Source organism: Melopsittacus undulatus, chromosome 2 (genome assembly GCF_012275295.1).
Source record: "Melopsittacus undulatus isolate bMelUnd1 chromosome 2, bMelUnd1.mat.Z, whole genome shotgun sequence".
NCBI classification, from domain to species: Eukaryota; Metazoa; Chordata; class Aves; order Psittaciformes; family Psittaculidae; genus Melopsittacus; species Melopsittacus undulatus.
In genome coordinates this window covers 69,526,088-69,547,195 of record NC_047528.1, presented here as the reverse complement: position 1 = coordinate 69,547,195, position 21,108 = coordinate 69,526,088, and the positions used below count along the sequence as shown (strand labels likewise).

General features: G+C 39.3%; 1 protein-coding gene across 3 annotated transcripts in view; it reads right to left on the bottom strand.

Annotated features, from left to right (window-relative positions):
• Positions 1-3,684: 3,684 nt before the first annotated feature.
• CD99 (CD99 molecule (Xg blood group)) overlaps positions 3,685-21,108 on the bottom strand; it is a 30,268-nt gene continuing 12,844 nt past the window's right edge. The window contains exons 2-9 of one of the 3 annotated variants that reach the window (XM_031051101.2): positions 12,416-12,448; positions 10,966-11,007; positions 10,787-10,828; positions 9,084-9,152; positions 7,729-7,770; positions 7,120-7,230; positions 6,225-6,281; positions 3,685-4,627 (exon numbers count right to left, since the gene is read on the bottom strand). In XM_031051101.2, coding sequence (XP_030906961.1) covers positions 4,602-4,627; positions 6,225-6,281; positions 7,120-7,230; positions 7,729-7,770; positions 9,084-9,152; positions 10,787-10,828; positions 10,966-11,007; positions 12,416-12,448 — 422 coding nt within the window. In that variant the 3' untranslated portion in view covers positions 3,685-4,601. The remainder of the gene's footprint in view (positions 4,628-6,224; positions 6,282-7,119; positions 7,231-7,728; positions 7,771-9,083; positions 9,153-10,786; positions 10,829-10,965; positions 11,008-12,415; positions 12,449-21,108) is intronic. The other 2 variants (XM_031051102.2, XM_031051103.2) reach the window with 2 other exon arrangements.

Here is a 21,108-nt window from a genome sequence, read left to right as displayed (position 1 = left end):
ATGTAGGTCAGATTTGAAACTCCTCCCCCCCAAAAAAAAATCTGGATCAGAATGGTTTATAAAGGCCTGGTTTACTTGCATCACATGGCTTAACTATTTACACTAGCAGTAGAAGCTCTAAAGCTCAAATTACATACCATCATTCTTGTTGTCAGGGCAAATTCGTCAATCTCAGAAGAGTTAAGAGCATTTAGGTTTAAGAGGTGAGTTTGTCAGCTAAAGTTTGTCTTAGTTAAAACAAGAACTATAACATGACACAAGCAGTCCCATAGGCCCACTGTTTTTTCCCAGAATAACAAAAGTAGGCACGTGTGTGCTAATCTTTGTATCAGTGATGGATTTGCCTGAAGGGAACAGGAAAGTTACCAAGGCTATGTACTAGAACCAGACAAGTCCAAGCAGCTCAGAAATGTTCAGTAGCATTACTTCAAAACAGTTGTTTTTGTAAATGAAATGATACGTTATCCCACCTGCCTGCTGATACTAGCTCATTGGGATATAGCACATTCTTAAGTTTGAAGATGATGTACCCTTCATCTAGCTTTTCTGAAGCCAGATACTGCTCTATCTAGCTAAAGAGAAACAATAGGAAGGTGGCACAGGAAGAAGTGGACCTAGCATTGGAGTCCGGATGTCTTGAATACCTGTCCCAGTTCTGTTCTTGGGGACATTACAGGACCTTCTTAATCTCAGCTCCCTCTGCCAAAAATGTGCAACAGCCTGCCCAAGATATCAAGTAAGCAATGTTATATATTGAAAACAAATATAAGGCCTTACACCTGAGCATAAATTGGAGTTTTATCACTTTAAGGAATTATTGACCCATCTTTTTCAATTTAACAGGAAAACAACATTCTGCCTAATATTTATCTGACAAGGTGGATGACTTGCTGAATTCTTTTCACTTGTTCTTTCAGAAAAAAAATTGTGTTTAAAAAACAGCAAATGGGTGGAGTGTCTGTCTGTCTGTCTACACCCATCAGGCCTCTTTCAGATGAGACAAGCTGAAAGAGAAGAAAAGGACAGTCACAACTCACTGCAGTTGCAGCCCCATCCTTCCTGTGGGTACAGGTTAGACATTGCTCCCTTTGTCATGGGAGACCTGCTGTATGAGTCTATGGGAGATGAAAGAATCAAATTATACACTACAGCTGCTAGGAAAAGCCACTAATATCCTACAGTATTCATCTTCCATCATAAAAATGGAAGTATTTTAATTAAAATATTGAAACATCCAGTAATATTAGACATTAATTTAAATATAAACCAAATACATGAGTGAATCAGTGATAGAAGTTCTTGGCAACAGAAGAATACAACTACTATATGCTAGCTAAAACTTCAGTGGTTTTTCACAAAGCAGATGAAGGAACATGATTTTTAGTATTTTATTCTTGTGATTCCTAAAGCACTCCAAATGTAGGGGTTTGAAAACCCTGTATTTTTGCTTCATTCAAGTCCTTTTCCTATTCCTAATCACCTCTTCCCTTTCTTTCAAATGTGTCTTTCATACTTGTGTAAAAGAAAAGAGCAAGAAGAAATTAATCTTTTCAGTTTATGAAAAGGTTAAGGTTTGCTTCATAATCTTGTCAGGTGGAAAACACTCAGAGATTAGTACAGTTTACATGTTGGCCTAAAATAATTAGCAAGAAAAACACCAAAATGCACAACTGGGAGTGCAATTCAGCCCAAGGTACACTGAATGCCGAGTGCACTAAATAGTTTTCTTTAGCATTCAGAATTCAGCACAGACATCAGAATGAGCATGAATAGGAGCTACAGTAAAAAGCTGCAAAATCTTTTGCCTAAGAGTCACCTGCTTTTATTTCCACAGCCCAGTGAATTAATGTGGATAAGTTTGGATAAGTATTTGACAGGGACATCACATTTGAAAATGGTCAAAATATTTTTCAAGCAGTCCTTTTCACTGGCGCTTAGGATGGACTAAACTGCCACCACAGCAGAAACTAAAGTGACATGATGTTCTACTAAAAGATACTGCTTTGATCCTGCATGGCCTGATCTAAAGCTGTACTGGAAACTGGAATGGTAGTTCCCAAATTGAAACCCGAGTATCACTGACAGCCTGTTAAGACCATTATGGACAGCAGCTGATCTGTGGGGCACTCTACTTCAGTAGTGATGAATAATTGTTAACTGATAATTTTTCTTGACCAAATGAATGTGGTAATTCCTAATAATGAATTAGGAAGTTTAGTTAAGCTATGCAAGAGCAGTTGAGTTAGGAAGGAACAGATCAAAGTCTCAAGGGTAGTAAGACAAATAGCAGCGTACCAAAGACTACCCTGATAACTGAAAAACAAGTGAACTTTTTTTATCTACAGATAAGAAACAGAAACCCAAAAAAAAATCAGCTGGACAGCCTGAAATTTCAAACCTTCTCGTTAACCTTTTCTTTTGCATTGGGTTACATGGCCACATTTGGGTAATGGAGGAGCTATAAGGGTGGTTTCTGTGAGAAGCTGACAGAAGCTTCCCCTGTGTCTAATAGAGCCGGCTCTAGGAGGGACTCACTGCTGGCCAAGGCTGACCCCATCAGCGATGCTGGTAGCACCTCTTGGATAACGTATTTCAGAAGGGGGAAAAGTTGTTGCACAGCAGCAACCTCAAGGAGACAAAGAAGTGAGAATGTGTGAAACAGCTCTGCTGACTGTGCAGAAGCACAGAAGGAGGGTGAGTAGTTTGCATTTCTAGAGTTACTACAAAGGAAAATACATAAACATTTTCTTTTTTATATATTTATTTTTAGAAAAATCACAATGTTGATAGGAGGTTTTAATAAGTGATTTCAGGCTTGCAAAAGCTGAAGAAGGATTCAAGAGTCTGGTTAGCTAAAAGCTAGTCTGAGCCCACCATTTTATCCCTAATGAACACTGGCTTATTTCTGTTTTCTCTGTACTTGGCATTGATATGAGATACCTGTTTATTCATGTAGGTAAGCAGTATTTACTTTGAATTTACATAGATCAAACGTTTATATAAAAATCATTTTTCCACCCTCAAACACACACTTAAAGGTTTTAGTTCTTTTATCCTAAAAGCAGAAGTAGGGAAAAAGAGGTTTACAAATTAATTCCGTAACAAAATACTAAGATCTGTGTAAAGCTTTGTTGCAAGCTAAGAAACATGTACAAAAAATTCTTAAATGAATTATGTTTGGCATACATTCATATTTGAATGCACAGATATATTTACATGTTTAATATCCAAATTCATGACTTCTAAGATGTTCTGTGAAATGTCATCTTTCTGTAGAACCCTTTGGCCAGGAGACCGAAGCACATTAGTAAGACACATATAGTAAAACTGCATGAAAATTGGAAACAATTAGAATGCAAGCCAACAGAACTGGTCAGACTACACCTTCCAGACAGAACTAGTTACTAGTCCAGACTCAGTCCTTTAACTGTTATGAGTTGCAGTTTTCCATGTTTCCACAGATCTTTGAAACCTTCCTGTAGCTTTCGAGAGCAACGGCCACTAGTGCTTTCAGGTGAGGATGCAGTCACAGGTCCTGATGGCAATCCTTCACAAGTCCAAAAGCATTCTTCACATATATGCTATTTATATTGTTCAATGGATACTTGTGGAGTAAAGCTGGGTTGTTCTGGTCAGTCTTGCATTTCAGCACTTTTGAACTGTAGCACTCTTTCTGTGTTTTTAGGGTGTATGACAAGCCTTCTGAATTCAACATCATTTTCTGTTAAATTTTTAGTTACAGGAGCCTGAAGATATCAATCCCCACTCCCTAATACTTCATCTACAACTGTTTAGACAACTGCCAAACACCAATCTCACCAGATGTACAAAATCCAATTATGGTTCTGATTTTCAGATCAGGCTTTTCCACATCTGATCGGTTCAGTACTTGCTAAGCAGGAAGAGCCAGAAAGGATAAAGGGTCTCTGTGCACTAGTTTGAGTGTTCTGAATCTGTACCAGACAGATGCAACAACAACATCAGAAAAGCAAAAACAAAACTGAATTTTTGTCTGTTGGATGCTCAAGAACAAGTATCTGTTCCTTCCCTAGTGGGTGACCCACGCAGTTACATGGATTGAATCAGCAGCACCCACACCCAGACTCATTATGCTACACAGTGAGCCATTTGCTTTCAAGGTGCCCACAACATATGCCAGGTTGTTTGGCTGGTACACTCACTGTGTACAGGATATTAGAAAAACTATTTGCACACTGCCTGAAAGCAATGGCATAACAAAACATTACTTGCCTCTTTTTTTTTTTTGGAGGCGTATGGAAAATTAAAAACACTGAATGCACTTTAGACACACCTATTTGTTAACAGGAGTAAAGAATGTAAAGGCACAACATACTTCTGCACTCCTGTCATTAAGGCCATATATTGGTGTGCAACAATGCTTCACAGGGCTAACCATACAGAAGTGCTCAGGTCTAAGGCAAACTCCCAGAGGTGTTTCAAACAAGAACTATTTTCTCATGCAACTTCAGACTCTGCTGTTAACGTTATGCTTCTTTTTTGATTCCTTTTTTTCCCCCAGGCAGAATGTAGGCTCTCTATCCAGTTTCAATGATCTGTTTCTTCATCATGTTTTCTTTATTTCAGTTCTCCAGAAGTGTGCGCTGAACTAAAAAGTGAGAAACAACTCAAGATTAGCACACTATGTCATTGTAAGCTATGTATTACTATGCAACAGTATATGTGGACAACAGATCTTTTGAGCAGGCATTTGAAACTGTGGGATAAATTCAGGTAAGCAGAGGCTTGATGCTGTGAAGCCAGTACCCTGCATACCAAGGGATATTACATCCCAGATTTCTCACTCAAATATCCACATCCTGCTTGATCCGTACAGCTATCTACACCTGCAACATAACCTAACATGCAGATTTTTGCAGAGGCAAAAAACTAGATGGAGTACAGTCTGCATAACTGATAGAAAAAGTGGGTTACTGAACAGAGGTGCTAGGATGAATCACCTTATTTTCAGGAAGTCAAAGACAAGCCTACAAAATATGTTAAAAATGCAAAACTCTTCTGCCATGCCATCTGACGTGGCTTAATGCAAAACTGCTTCTAACTAGAAGCCATGTAGGTACATCAACACTCTACGACCAAAAGCAGATCTAATGAATGCTAACTCCCAGAACTCAGATCAGGAGTAGCACCATGCTGACCATGGTTGCCCAGTTTCTTGGTTCAAAACATGCTCATGCTTGCTTGCAAAATATAACAGAGGTATGAAATTTGGGATGTAATGTGACATCAATATATAGTCAGGAGTAATCATTCATGACAACATCCCAACTTTGACTTTATCAGTTAAAGTATGCATCATTTGATGCATTTCACACCTGAGTTCTGGTGAATCTTAGGCAAATTTTTGCATCTCTTAGTGACAGAGGTCTTTCAACAGCACTGCTTGCTTCACTAATGCTTAGCTGAATTGAGGATATCCGTTTAACTCCAGTTCTGGCTTCTATAACCAGTCACAAGAAAACATCTTCTCCATGAGTTTTATATATTTAATAGCTTAAAGAAAAAACATTTATAAAGAGGATTATGAACCAGATGGATTTTTTTAGCAAACTGATAAATTACCTGAGAGAAATAAGGTGTCATTTATTTATTTTTTTGTTATAAAAAAACAGAACTAGTTCCATGGGATTTGGATTAAGATCACAGAAGAACGTTCCAGTTACATCAACATCCTACTAAGTTCAGTCCTTCTTGCCTCCAGTGTAGTTTCACCTCTGCCCAAACACTATTAACATTTTTAATATATATTCTTGAATAGTTCTGTATGGACTTGCAATCAAAAATGGTGGTGTCCGATTCCAACAGACACAACACACATGAGTAATGCACCTGCCAGTTATCTGCAGTTACAGATAACACTAAAGGAGCAGGCTTCTGTATTCATAACTGTATTTTATAATACTTTCACAGAGAAAATTCAATTCTTTACTTTCTCTAAGCTCCTGTATGTCACGGACTCCTCAAGACAATAAACCCATCTGTTCAAACAATAACAAACTAGAGAAGAGTGGCCATATTACCAGAAGTGAAATCTTAATTTAGTTCTAAGTTAGTTGTTATGGTAGCCACAAACAAAAACCAGAACAGCTTAAGTAATTTTCTTCACTATGTTAGATATCAATAAAGTGTGTTTAATAGGATCTCCACCAAAAAAAGTTGCTCTTCCATTTAAATTCTTCTCTTACCAGGTGGCTCAGATTGTGCTCCTCGATGGCTTTCCATATTCACATTCTCTTCATCTGCTGGGAAACAAGCAGATGTTTAGCATTCAAACGGTCTTATCTTTCAAGTTGTTGATTAAGAGAAATAATTAATAGAAATAATTTGAGAGAAGAAATAGCACCCAAGAAACTGAGCTACTGATGGCTGTTGGGTTGCCTTTGTGTTACCTGCATTTTAGTTTATTTTTAAAACGCATGGTAGATGTTTCTAAACTTCCCAAATTACAAAACTGCAGTGACTGGCTGGATGACTGCTCTATCATCACCTTCACCAGCCAGTCAGACAGATTAAAATGGACAAAATGAAAGCTTCTGCCCCACAGTACTCCCAAAGTTCCCTGATCCAAATTATATTTTATTTTGGTGGAAAGGAAGCAGATAGCAAGCGACAGATGACTGCAGAAGGAAGAATCATTTGGGAATGAATATCCAGGTAGTTGTCAGAAAGCTGATATGTAAGCAAGTACTTTGTGAAAACACAAAGGCAAGATTTACAGAATTAGAAATGACAAAGTATTTTTCAGCATTAAAATAGTCTCTAATCCCCAGCCTCCACTCATTTTTTTCTTAAAGAATTGTTTTCTTGCAGTCTCTCCTACTTACTATTTAGCATGAAGTAGTTTCATTTTAAGAAATGCAAAGCCTAAAGTCTGTCTGCTTCTGGAAGTCTCAATTTTGGGCAAGGCATTCTTCAGACTCCCTGCTTTAGATGACCAGTAAGAGAGGTTACTCCCCATGAACACAAATTTACCATGCTATTAAAACTACCTTATGTATAAGATCAATTTCTAGCTCCCATCTAAATTAAAAAACGTATCTCTTCAGACAGTAGAAAACAAATCTAATTTAGAATTCTTACCGCTTTGTTTGAAACAGAGTTTCTTCTTTTGGTAAGCAATGAAACTAGATACTGCTCCAATTACAGTAGCAACCACAGCACTTACAATTCCAGCTATTGCTCCCTGAGAACCTATAAGAAATCAAACCAAAACATGTATATTGTATATATTTTTCAGAATCGCAAGCACTGCCTCTAAGTAAACCCTGTGAACACTTCCAAAAAACCAATAAACTGAAATTATTACATTAAACCATAGTAATCACATTTTGTGAATAATGAAATGTGAATCCTAATTTTATAATCATTGGTTACTTAGCAATGTTAATTGTTAAGAAACTTAAGCATGCCTGTTTTAAGTTCCAGTAATTGAAAAAGCTACCTATGCATAGCCTACTATGCATGCAATCACGGTACCAGCATCTCTGAGACTGTAAGACTTCTGAATCATTTGCAACATAGAGACTTTAAAGAATTATGAAAGAGCTCGAAAGTAAGAATCCTAGATGCCACAGAAGATTTTAAGATAAAACACAATACCAGCACTGATCATTCTAGCAGAATATTAGCAATACAGAAAACCCCAGAAAAATGCTTCAGACGTGAATACACATAAATTTCTGCATTTACCCTCAGCTTCTTCACCATTCTTTGGACTTGGGTCCTTTCGTTCTGTGAAAATGAAAAAAAGGTTTCGATTTTACATGTATAAAGAACAGTCACAGTATCACTGACAATCTTTTTGTCAATTAATTACACAAAATTACAAACCATCTATTATATTCATGTAGTGCTAAACCCTGGCTTTCTATTTTCAAAGCACAGCTCGAGCCAACTTCAGCCTTGGTTACTCAGTGCTTCTACCAGATGAGTGGAGCACCCCTGTGAAATGTGGTTTAATCAACTTGCTCACCACCACAGAATACTCAGTGGAGAGGAACAGCATATAATTTCAGGGTAGTATTCAACTGTATTTCCATGGAATCAACTATCTTCCCCTAAAATCCCAGCCTCATTTACTAAATACCTTTACAAGTCTCTTAGCAAAGACAAAAATTCTGTAAATACTCCTTATTTGTCATTGTGCAACTCATACCACTGAAGCAGCAATCTGTGCAGATGAAAACACCACACAAGTCTCAACAGATGCTTCCTGCCCCTGCCAGTTTTCAAGTTTCTGCCACAAAGGAACCCTGGGAGGTGAAAGCTTCAAAAAAATTAGCATCAGTAATCTTTAGGACAACCGTCTGAAGAAGTCAGTAACCAGTGGCACATCTTAACACCACATCAAGATACTTAAGCTAACTCCGATCTGGAGACACTAAAGTTGCAGTAATGCACACAGGGATAACTAACCTCATCCTAAGGATGACCATTACTGCAGCTTAGTTCCAGTGACCATCTGTATACTGAGATGTATGGTAACAATCACACATGGCAGATTACTCAAGAAAGAGTTTGGTAAGCTATGAAATGGTTTTATAATGCTCAGAGTAGATATATCTTATATCACTTGGAAGTCTAAGGATCATTTCATCCTGTGGAACAGATAAAATTCTTGAGAACACAAAATGGACCCTCTTCTGGCCCACATCTGGGCTTCCTAACCACAGGAACTAAAAGAAACTAAGAGCTTGTCACAGAAGATCTGCAAGTAACACCTGGATTCCTTTAAGAACTATATTCACAATGAATTTTGAAATAAGTACCACATTCACATCTCACTTTTAACTCCCTTCTTCCTTAACATAACAGTAAAAATCATTTAAGGTTTTACCTCTAGACCAGTTCTACCATTTAATTATCTGTGGGTTTTTGGCAAAGGCAGAACACATTGCTTTTGAACTGGAAGGTATACTCTTAGCTTTCAGAAACCAGAACCAAAGGTATTATAAATTGGACCATATTAACCAGCTTGTAAGCAAGCTTTTATCAAAAGCTCAAGTAGCCATAGGATCATTATGAAGCACAACCTATAATCTTACCATTGTGGCCACTATCACCACCTCCTCCTTTTGATAAATTGTCTTCATATAGATCTGAATCTTTAAAGTCTATAAAAAATAAAAATAGTATTATGTTACATGTTTGAAGTTCAGTTAAAAGACATCTCAAGGCACATGGAAGTTTTCTCTAGTTCATGCAGATGAATTTCTGGTGGCCTGAGACTCAGTGTCATAGTAATCAGTATGTTCACATGTCAAAAGCCCTCCCAATCTCAAATCCCTTCAGATCAGCACTATAAAGTTTGACAGCAGCACTGCTGCCTCTGGATTTCCTGAACAACTGAGAGAAATCAGTGTTCAAGAGCAGGTAATACTGCACAATTCAGGCTAAGCAAGCAAAAACCCTGTAAGCTACTTAACTGGAAAAGCCCAAGTCTCAATATCCTATTAGAACAGAGGAAGGACATGGATAGGAAAGAACCATTTCTTTTCAAGGCTGCAGCTGTCAGTGTTTCTTCAGAACTGGGTTTCTAAGTCACAACCAGTCTTTTCAATGTGTACAACACAGTAGTTAGAGGGGGAAAAAAATAAATAAATTTAACATGCCACAGAATCACAGAATTCCAAGGATTGAAAGGGACCTCGAAAGATCATCTAGTCCAACCCCCCTGCAAGAGCAGGGTAACCTAGAATACATCACACAGGAACTTGTCCAGGCGGACCTTGAATATCTCTAACGTAGGAGACTCCACAACCCCCCTGGGCAACCTGTTCCAGTGCTCTATCACCATCCAGTGGCTGCAGTATTTGCACAACGGGAAGATCCAAATGCAACTCCCTCCCCTGATTTTTTGCAGGACACTGAACCAGTCCCTCTCCACTTCCACTAGACCCTACCACACAGGGCCTGAGTTCCCCTTTCCTGTACTGCCAAGTGAATCTTTACTGTATGAAGAGCAAATGTGTTTCAAGCAGCAAAGCTAAAAGAACTGCATCAGCAACTGTTTCAGTTGGGTGGTAGAAGCACTGTACTGAGGAACACAAGACTTGAATTCAACTTTCTGCTGCAAATCAATCAAGCAATGGAGGGTACAAGAACCAGCACCTGTGTTCCAGGAAAGGACTCTTTATCACCATATTAATGGATAATGGCATCATCACAGATGCATCTATGTTTTGCTCTGAGTTAGGTAAAGCCAGAAGACTTCTAAAGCACAACACAAAGAGAAGGACTTGTATTTTAAGCCTCTCTTTCAAATACAAAAGAACTGTACTTATTAAATAAGCCTTAAATAAAATAAAATAAAATAACCCTTTAACTCTGAGCTCCACCTTTAATTTGGATACTTTAAGAATAGAGATCACAGGTAGTTCCTACTTACTTTTTAGCACGACTAGTAGGGATTCAAGTACTAAAGACAAAAGGACCCAATCCAATCCACAGGTGCTCCACCACAGGCAGCCAAGAACAGCATTGCCACAAGCACACACACTGTACCATCCTTCCACCTCCCCATACCATCCCACTTTTAAGTGAAAGCAAAGTGACTCAACAGGCTTGTTATGGCATTTCAAGACTGCTGCAAAGCTTATTTACAAGACAAGTTTTCCTTGGTCCTCAGTGTTTATTCAATGCAACATCTGACATACACAGCAGCCAGTCAACAAGGAGTTATTATTAGAAGTTAAACTGAGATAGTAAAACCATGTCACAATTCAGGAGTTTGTGCTACAAGCCTTACCAGAGTCTTTAGGAAGTACAGGTGGACTTCGCTTGGGGTTACCTATGCACAACAGAGTAAAAAACCCCAAACTATTAAGATATCAAAAGCAGACTACAATGCAGTAACTTTGAAAAGGATTAGGGAAGATTAACAAATACTTTTCTACCGTTCAGAAATTCCTGTTAGGTTAGTCTTACCAGTGTCCTTAGGATTTGCAGGTTGAGTTGGCTTGGAGTCATCTGTAGTCAAATGGAGTTAGAATGAAGTGAACAAAGTTACTAGTGTGAAGAGACAAAATGCAGAGCATATAGTAACCTTGAAAAACTATCTGACCTAAAAAATAAACATTTTTCTGCCACATTATCCAGTATGTCAGAAGACCCTTGCTATAACTGAACATATACAGAAGAACTCACTAAAGTGTTATGCAGCATTTCAGTTTGCACATCTGATTTCAAATGGTAAAGTTCTTTAAATTTTTCTACCAGGTACAGATTACCTGGCTGTTTCCTCTTTTAAAACAACCAGATTTTAACCAATAATAGAGCTTGGTACCTCATTTAATAAAAAGTAAAAATAAAAATTCAATAATTTTAAGAATGATATACATAAAGCAGTAGAAATAGTTGTCTCCACAGTTACATTTCATTTAGCTTGCCAAAAAATAGGAGGATAAGAGATCTTAGTAATTATCTCTGTATGGTTTGGCTACAGACTGTTGCTTACATCAGATAACACACCAAGAGTGGGTTTCTAAAACTGCATTTTCACCAACAGCTGAACCAATCTAGCAGCCCATTTCTTCTGCATGCTACTTCTCCTGGACAGTGCATGGTCTTGCCTCCTCTTAACTCTAGGCACAAGTCAGATCAGGTCTCCTTAGGCTCTCTGCATACTCTTAAGAGGCAGGCACCCCTACAGCACAGTTCTAAGACCCCAACTTAGGCCTGCCATCCTATAAAAGATTCTCCCCTCTTCACTTATCTGAACTGATTCATTTAACCAATTGTTTCTCAGCCAACTGTTTTCAAAAATGACAACAGTTGAAAACAGACTGCTTTAAGAAACAAAACTTCAAAAGGCTATATCAAACAGAGCACCAAACAGTGCTACTGTCCTACAAATATATGCCCTGTGTTAGGAAAGCTGTCTATATTTCAACAGGTCTACTGATGGTACTTGAAAAGCTACTGTGCATTATCTGCCTAACTGGATGCACCTTTTACTGGCTGAGTGACAACACTGCCATCTCTACTGCTTCCCACACTGCAGAGTTGAAGCACATTAGAAAGAGGACTTTCCCTCATACTATAATGTTTCCTTGTGCTATTAAAATTACTTCCTGGAAAGGAAGAGACTACTTCAGATTTAAAAACTACTTCCATAAGTAATAGTTTATGGAATTAGTGCCATCTAGTGAAGACACAGCAATGAAACAAGCAGGACTTGGCTGAGAAGTACATACGTTTCTGTATGGTGATCCAGACCCTTAAAAATTAAGGTAAATAAACATACCTAGACTGCAATTATTTTTATCTACAGTCTGTTACCTCAATCAACTCAGTGCCATTATTATGTTTAGGTAATAAAGTACAGACAGACACTGTACCAAGTACTGAGCAGTATCCAGAAAAACATGATACTTACCAGGCTCAAGAGCATCTTCCAAATTGAAATCATCTACAAAGAAAGAAGGAAAGTTTTGAATGCAATTTAAAAACTGGACTATTTTAGGCTATTTTAACACAAGATGCACCTCACAATGTTTTCACCAAGAATATGATGGCATGCTTATTCAACAGTGGCCCGCAGAGGAACACTACACAATTAGCAGGCATTATCTCTGAAACTAGGTGCTGCTTTTGGTGATCATGATACACATCAAGGGCCATGTCAGAGGAAGCTCAAAACATACAGATTGAAAGCCAACAGAAGGTATTCTCATAGGGCCTTTAAGCTTGTGAAATCACAAAGTAAATTTGTGAAAGCGCTAGCAGAAGACTCCAAAATGCAGAAATACCTTTGCTATTAGGGAGCTGCTTTTTTTAACAGAAATACCACAATTCAGTGTGCCCCTAAATCTAAATATTCAGGCCCCTAAATCTAAATATTCAGGCTTTCAAATTAGTATGTACAACCACACTAGACTTCACAGGAGTACCAAATGCATCTTCTAAGTTGAAGTCATCAAATTGCCTGTAGAAGACGAAAGCAACAGTAAGAACAGTTTTTTCTCACTCAAAACCAACACTTACTACAGTCATAAACATGTTTCTGATCTATCTTGAGGAATGTTTTCTGCTTCCTGCATCAGACTAGAAGAATATTTTGAGTTAGGGCTGAAGATAGACATTCTTCTCTGTTTCTCTAGAAAGAGACCACTATCCACACATACCTTCAGGAAAAAAGAAACAGAACTAAAAATTGTCTCTTTAGAAAGTATTTGGAGGGCCAGAACACATATTCCTACAGTCAATATAATGCACTTAATCCTTTATTCTTGCCACTGTTACTGCACGCTTTTAATGCCATCCACAGCATATTCTTTCCACTGAACCACAAAATGAGCAAGGGTACAGCTCCAATTCACAAGAGCTTACACGACTCGAGTGTAAAGGGCAGCCTTGGAGCACAAAGCCCAGTGTGAAAATTATAGGTCAGGTAATGGATTTAATACCTTGGCATTAAAAATAATTTTCATGGGTTTGTAAGACTTATCTTTTATCTTAACAAAGGCAGGTGGTGAAGTTTTTAGCACAGATGATCTTGAGTAGGATCTTCAATTTCCTAAAAGACCACTAAATGCAGCTGTCACCACTATGAGCTCTCCACTCCAGGTAGATTAAGTTTCATTTTCAGCCCTCAGGAAAAGAGCATTCTCTCCTGCTGTATTAGGTCAGTTGCTAGAGGTACTGCTGCTTACTCAGCCAACTGCAAACACATTAACTCAATATATTAATGATACAAACTGCTTTTGCAGCATAAATATAGTAGTGTGATCTCAGCAGCAGAGGTCTGCCAGGGAAATGGACAGCTAAAACAACTGCTTGGGATATTTCTGAGAGTTCCTCATTCCTGCTTTCACTGAAGTATGGAAAAGGGCATAAAAGTAGATTCCAGCTATTGAAGAAAAAAAGACACACAAAAAACACTGCTCCAGCCCCAAAGAAGCTCCAAGACTTTTTTACCTACTGAGTATCAAGCCAGCGAGAGGAAAACTTAACTCCAGGCAGAGCTACCTTAATTCAGAAGATAAATGCATAAAGCATTGATGTGTCTGGCTTTTTCTGTAAGAAGGTAGCTACAGAAGAGGAATCAGAACTCACGACTGCAAAGTATGAAGAGAGGAATAACAACCTCAAAAACCAAAACACAAGCACAATGTTCCTTTTCTGCTTACATGACAAGCCAAGCCACAGACAAGTCACAAGTCTAGCATCAGGAATGACGGATGTTCATACACTTGGTGACATCTTTTATCCCAACTGAGGTAAAAATTGAAATCTCTCTTCTCAGATAACTGCACTAATGTCTTTTCTTTTTATTTTTTTTCTCCAGAGAGGAAATGCAAGAAACATTTTTTTTTTTAATATGGAAGCAAGGAATAACAACTGGAATTAAAAAACAAACAAACAAAAAAAAAAGGCAATCTTGCAGTTTCCTGATGTCCTGGTTTGAGCCGTAGCAGTCATTTTTTCTCCTTCTTGGTAGCTGGTGCAGTGCTGTGTTTTGACTTTTGGGCTGAGAACAGCTGCTGATAGCAAGTATGTTTTGAGTTACTGCTCAAATGTTTGGTTTGTCCAAGGCCTTTTCTGAGCTCATGCTCTGCCAGGGAGGAGGGGAGGCCAGGAGGAAGGAGAGACAGGACACCTGACCCAGGCTAGCCAAAGAGGTATTCCATACCATAGCACATCATATCCAGGATGTAACCAGGAGAGACCCAGAAGGGCTGGAGCTCTGGAGGGATGAAGGAGGTATCGGTCAGTGCTCGGTTGGGCAGGGTGGGGTGAGTTATGGGTCGGTGGCTGGTGAGGTGTTGTATTCTCTTCACTTGTTATTTGCTTCATCATTATTGTTTGCAGTAGTAGCAGTAGTGATTTGTGTTATACCTTAACAATTAAACCGTTCTTATCTCAAGCCGTGGGGGCTACATTCTTTGGATTCTCCTTCCTAACTCTCTGGGAGTAGGGGGAGCAAAGGGGGGGAGTGAGTGAACGAGCTGTGCAGACTTGGTTTTAAACCATGACACCTGAAAGCATCCTTCAAGCTTGTCTTCAGTCTGGCCAAATGAACTGCCACAGCAGAAACTGAGCTTTGAAATCTAAGCAGCAATTCCCACACTGTAACATTTGACCTGAGTACCACCTTGCCCCAGAGCCCAGCAGGGAGGCAGCACAACCTGGACTATGACAGGCCTAGTCACAGAAAGAGAGGCAATTCATGGCTTTATTGCAGTGCCATAGCAAAGTGTATTTAGAACCTCCTGGATAAAGTCATTAAGTACAGATCTTGGACAGAAAGCAAGAAGATATTTTACTGGGTGTTCTTCACCCCAAGAGGAAACATAAGTTTTTTTGGGATACTTAGCTCAGTAAAAACTTTCACAAAATGCAAAAATACTTGCAGGTTGTTTATCTGAAGACTACATCACCTTGCAACACAATCTCAAAACGCTCAGTAAAATTGGCTGTTGTGAAGACCCAAATCTCAGTTGACTCTGAAATTATCATTTTGCTTATACTACATTATAAAACCTCCATATTAACAGGCAAAAAAGGTCAAAACACTCAAGAGAAATTTAAGCAGGTATTTGCATAATGGTTCCTCAAACCTGAATTCTGGTTCATTTGTTTTCTCTCAGGCTACAGCTCTCCAGGGACGAATGCTTAAGACAGGATCTGATCAGATATTTTGCTAGTCTAAGGCGGCAGGCAGACTGTTGAAGATGCACGCTTCTCAAAACACTCTACCTGAGTAGCAACCAGAGGGTGGACCACCACCATCTGTCTCAAAGTTAGAGATGTATTACTAAGTCAACAAAAGTTACACTGGTAGGTGTATCTCTAGAGTACTATTTATTTTTAGGAGTGGAAGACCAAAACACAGGCACATATATGCAACATTATGCTTTGGTGCAGCAGAAGTTTTACCTGGACCAGAAAAGAGACTATTTGAAGAGTCTCCCACTGCCACCATGAAACTTAGTCTGAGAACTCTGAATGGTTCCAGCTAGAGAAGTTTCCCTAAAAAGGCAGAAACCAGAGTAAAAGGTCATGTATTCAGTGATTTTGCTATTTTAAGGGATTGTTTTCCCTTACTTCTCCATGATCTTCATGAAGGAGTAATTCAGGAAGAGACTGCTGACTACTCTTCTCATACAGGACATGCTTTGAGAGAGCAGCAAACAAATTTGAGAGTTAATTAAAAAAATAAAAATTCTATAGTGACTGGAATTACTCAGTACTCTGCAACCACCATTTTGTTTTCCAAGCATGCAGCATCACGCGCTTCAAACACATAAGCTCTTGAAAGCTGATGAGCTAGAGAGTATCCAAGAGAGTCAAGTAACTACGCAAATAGGAGTCCTTTGCAAAGACCCCTTACCACTCTCAGATACTTTCTGTTCATGTATCAGGTAAGTCATAGTTAGATTCCACTGCAAAAGAAGAGATGAGCTTTGGAAATTTCCTCCATTAGGAGGAATGTGTATGGCAACATACCAAGAGAGAAGACTTGTGATGCATCACCACAAACATAACTTTCTGACTTGAACAACAAACTGCTTGAATTTTATTTTTCTAAAAATACTGGTGCTCGTCTCTCTTCCCAATGCCCTGGTCACCACAGAGCCTGCATGCTGCAGTTGGTCTTCCAGTGACAGGTATATGGAGCAGATGATAGTGGTCAGCTTGTCCCTGCCCACTGCTAGATGTTACCTGCTATTCTGTCAGTGACCAACTAACTTAGAATCACAGAACCATAGAATATCTTGAGTTAGAAAGGACCCATAAAGATCATTGAGTCCAACTGCCTGTGGGACTTCTTAAAACTATACCAAATGACTAAAACCATTGTCCACATGCTCCTCCCAGCAGGAAAACTGGATTTTATACTCCTGTGTCTTGTACTCCTTCCCCTTGGGAGACTAGAAGCATGAATAGAAATAATCATCACTTAGCCTTAACAGAAAATACAGGAAGACAAACACACTTATTCATGAAACTTGTTCATGAAGCACTTTAAATAATACAGCAAAGCCATTGCATCCCTTACAATTGCTTTTTAAGGTTACCAGCACTTGATTTCAATCCAGGTTTTGCCCCATCAGGATTAGTTATCTACAATAAAAGACTTCTACTGATCAGCTTACATTCTGATAGTCATTTTCCAAAATGTCCTAAGCAGGCAAAACCAACAGGAGACAATTAGTAACAAAAAACTGGGAGAAAAGTGACTTGGCTTGCCATACCGCTCTGCCTTTCTAAGGTCTTAATTGGAGAACCTGGAACTTGAAAACTCACTGCAAATGGAAGAATGCACTTAAAACTGTACTCCTCCTCTCAGCCAGGGCAGAGGTTTGCAAGTTCCCCCTGCATCAGGGAACGCAGATGTGATGTTTACTCCCACTGCCAAGCAGCAGTTTATAATTAGCCCTGCCTGGAGTCTCATGAAATTAAGAGACAACCCACACTTGGTTTCAAACCCTGTTCCTCCTGTAAGGACTTACCTATCAATGTTGCTTTTCAAGTTAATTTCTCTGCTGAGCAAGAGAAAAGAAAAAAGCTTTGCACAAAGTTCTGCTTAGAAAACAAAGCTCCTTCCTACCTAAAATAAACATGGCCCCAAACAAAAATACAACTTAAATCAGTCAAAAAACAATGATTTTTTGTTGTTGTTTTTACATCTGGAGAATGTCTGCTTTCTGCACATCTGGAGCTTTCACTAATGTAATCTGATGGGAATAAAGTCAGCTGAGCCTCTGATGTAACCAATAAAGATTTATTTCCTCTTCAAAAAGACACATTATGCTATCCTAATAACTATCATATTTATTTTTTGTACAGTCAAACTAAAGTTCCATCTCTGAAAAATTACTTTATTTGCATCAATCTTGAAAATACAGCATGGAAAAAGCAGACAATTATGTAGAATCACAGAGCAGTTAGGGTTGGAAAGGACCTTAAGATCATCTAGTTCCAACCCCCCTGCCATGGGCAGAGACACCTCACACTAAACCATGCCACCCAAGGCTTTGTCCAACCTGGCCTTGAACACTGCCAGGGATGAAGAGCATTTACAATTTTGCTGGGCAACCCATTCCAGTGCCTCATCAACCTCAAGTAAAGAACTTCCACCTTATATCAAACCTAAACTTCCCCTGTTTGAATTTTAACCCATTACCCCTTGTCCTATCATATAGTCACTAATGAAGTGTCCCTCCCCAGCATCCTTACAGGCCCAAATCATTATGCAGCCTAATCTTTTTCTGATGTGACTGCTAGAAAATGCTTTTTAGACTAATTGTGATTTATTTTAATATTTAAATTACTAACTGTTCCTTTCTCCAAATAAGTAACTGCAGTCTCATTAGGATTTTTTAAGAGAACACAGTAAAACAAGCCATTTACTGTGGCAGAAAGAAAAAAAAAAAAACCCACATTTTTAAGCACATTTTGGGGAATTTCACTTGTCTAAAAGTTTCTCATGCACTGGAAAACTGGTTCTCCCCCCTTTGAGCTATAGCAAGCAGGAAAATACAATGGGGCTTGAAATGCATCTGGAATATTGCATCCCGTTCTGGGCCCCTCAGTTCAAGAAGGACAGGGAATTGCTTGAAAGAGTCCAGCGCAGAGCCACAAAGATGATTAAAGGAGTGGAACACCTCCCTTATGAGGAGATGCTGAGGGAGCTGGGTCTCTTTAGCTTGGAGGAGACTGAGGGGTGACCTCATCAGTGTTTACAAATATGTAAAGGGTGGGTGTCAGGATGATGGAGCTAGGCTTTTTTCAGTGATATCCAGTGACAGGACAAGGGGCAATGGGTGTAAACTGGAGCATAGGAGGTTCCACATTAACATCAGGAAGAACTTCTTTACTGTAAGAGTGACAGAACACTGGAACAGGTTGCCCAGGGGGGTTGTGGAGTCTCCTACGTTGGAGATATTCAAGGCCCACCTGGACAAGTTCCTGTGTGATGTACTCTAGGTTACCCTGCTCTTGCAGGGGGGTTGGACTAGATGATCTTTTGAGCTCCCTTCCAACCCTTGGGATTCTGTGATTCTGTGATTTGCAATAAGTAGAATTTTCTGGGAAGGATTTAATATAGGAACTAGACAATAGAATGAATAGCTTTAAATCATCAGAAAGGATAAAGAACAGTCAACCACAAAGCTAGAGAATTAATATGATGGCAACTGTCCTGCCAAATACTGAGCTGTTTTTTCCAGAAATGAGAAGGGGTAAAAGAGAACAAAACAACGTTTACAGGAGGTCTAAGAACTCCTGTGAGTCCTTTAAATCAAGTAGTGAAGATAAATGCAAGGACTTGGCATCTTAATCTCAACCTACCCAGTGATGAGCTGTCTACCACAGTCTGTTTGTTTCCATACAGTTTGTAATTCTGCACATCCATAACCAATGTGACCACTTTTCCTCTAAGCAGTGGTTCAGATGCTTGATGGTTTTCTGGCAACAACCCTCAGTGGCAAACCAATGTCAAATGGCAAGCCACAGGTTTCAGAGCTCCTCCTTAAGCTTAAAAGAGCTTCCAAAGCACTAACAGCAGCTTGGGAAAAGCTGAAGTATTTTCTGTGCTTCAGGGAAAGCTGTTTCTTGCAGATTGTACCTCCCACACATATTCAATATACTCAAAATCCCACTGGCCACTGTTCTGGGCAACCTTCAGTGGCTGACCCTATTGGTGCAGGGGCTGGGACCAGAAGGTCTCCAGAGGTATCCTCCAGTGCCCTGTGGTTATGTAACCAAACCTAGTCGCTGGGCTAAATTCCTTGTGCTACAAAATTCATATAACTACAAATACAATAAATCACTCTGTCTCTCTGCAATTCTTTCTAAAGATAAGAACTGAAATGCATTGCTTTGTCTCATGGTATCTGTAAGGGGAAACACAAGCTACACTAACAAAAGCTGCAAGAACATTTGGGTGACAGGACAGCACTCGCATCAAAAAATTACAAGATTAAGTTTTGGGGGCACTGGGATAGAAAATGGGAAGAGAGAAAAAGGGTTTTGCAAAATATAATAAAGGTGCTGAATCCAGATGGCAACAAATGAAAAGACACTGGACATATTCATTTTATTTTCACTCATTTCTTCTTCCTGTAACTACAGAAGGGCCTGACCATGCTTTGAGACTGCAAATATCATATACTATACCTACTGCTATTTCACTTAAGTACTTGGCCTTACCAAGCATAAATGCATTACTAAAATTAGTGAATGCTTCAATAAAGTATTTTCTGGAAAGAAAATACTAAGTTTCCTTTGCTTAAATTCAGTGAGTAAGGCAAAATACAATTGGCAGACAGAAGCAGTCTTGTCTGCATTTATATGCAGCATACCCTTGATGAAGGCTGCAGGTGTCTGACTAAATATTACCTAGCTTTATACTATTTAAAGCCTGCATATTGGTTCTTATATTTGCAAGTGCTGAAATTTACACTCTAGATAACTGGTCTTGAGTTGTTGGTACTCTTCCTCATAGCAGCCCTAAACCACAAAGACACCACTGTGCATTAAAGATTAAGTTATTTCATGTCAACATCACCCCTGGGGTCACTGTTGCCACTGCCCTATCTTGCATCAACAGAGCACCTGCGGAAGGCAGCCCTGTCCTTCTGCCCCTGGGACAGGCAAGGAGGACCCCCGCCCCTCTTCCCAGGTCTCAGGTGCTGGTGCGATCACCAGTCTGCCAGGGAGCCTCCTGGAGCAGCCACAATGGGCCAAGACACTTCTGCTCTCCATCACTGCCTCTCAAGAAACCTGTGCTGGGAGCTCCGAGGCATCCTTAAGAAACCCTGTTCTCAGATCTCACCCAGATCAAGCAGGCACTATGCATCTGCTTTGTATTCAGCCACTTTTGAAACTGTCTTGGGGCAAGAAATGGCAGTAGTTTGGGGTTCTTTTTATAAGCCTAAGAAACCCAAATCCTTTAAGTACACGTTTCTCACAATCTACAGCTTCAAAATTTAAGCTGCTCAACATACAAGATTTTAAGATTCCACAAGGCTGACAAGCCTTGCAGCTGCTACTCACATAGTCTAAATTTCAATAACCAGGTGCACTATTACATCAAGGCTCACATTTACTCTTGTTATGAAA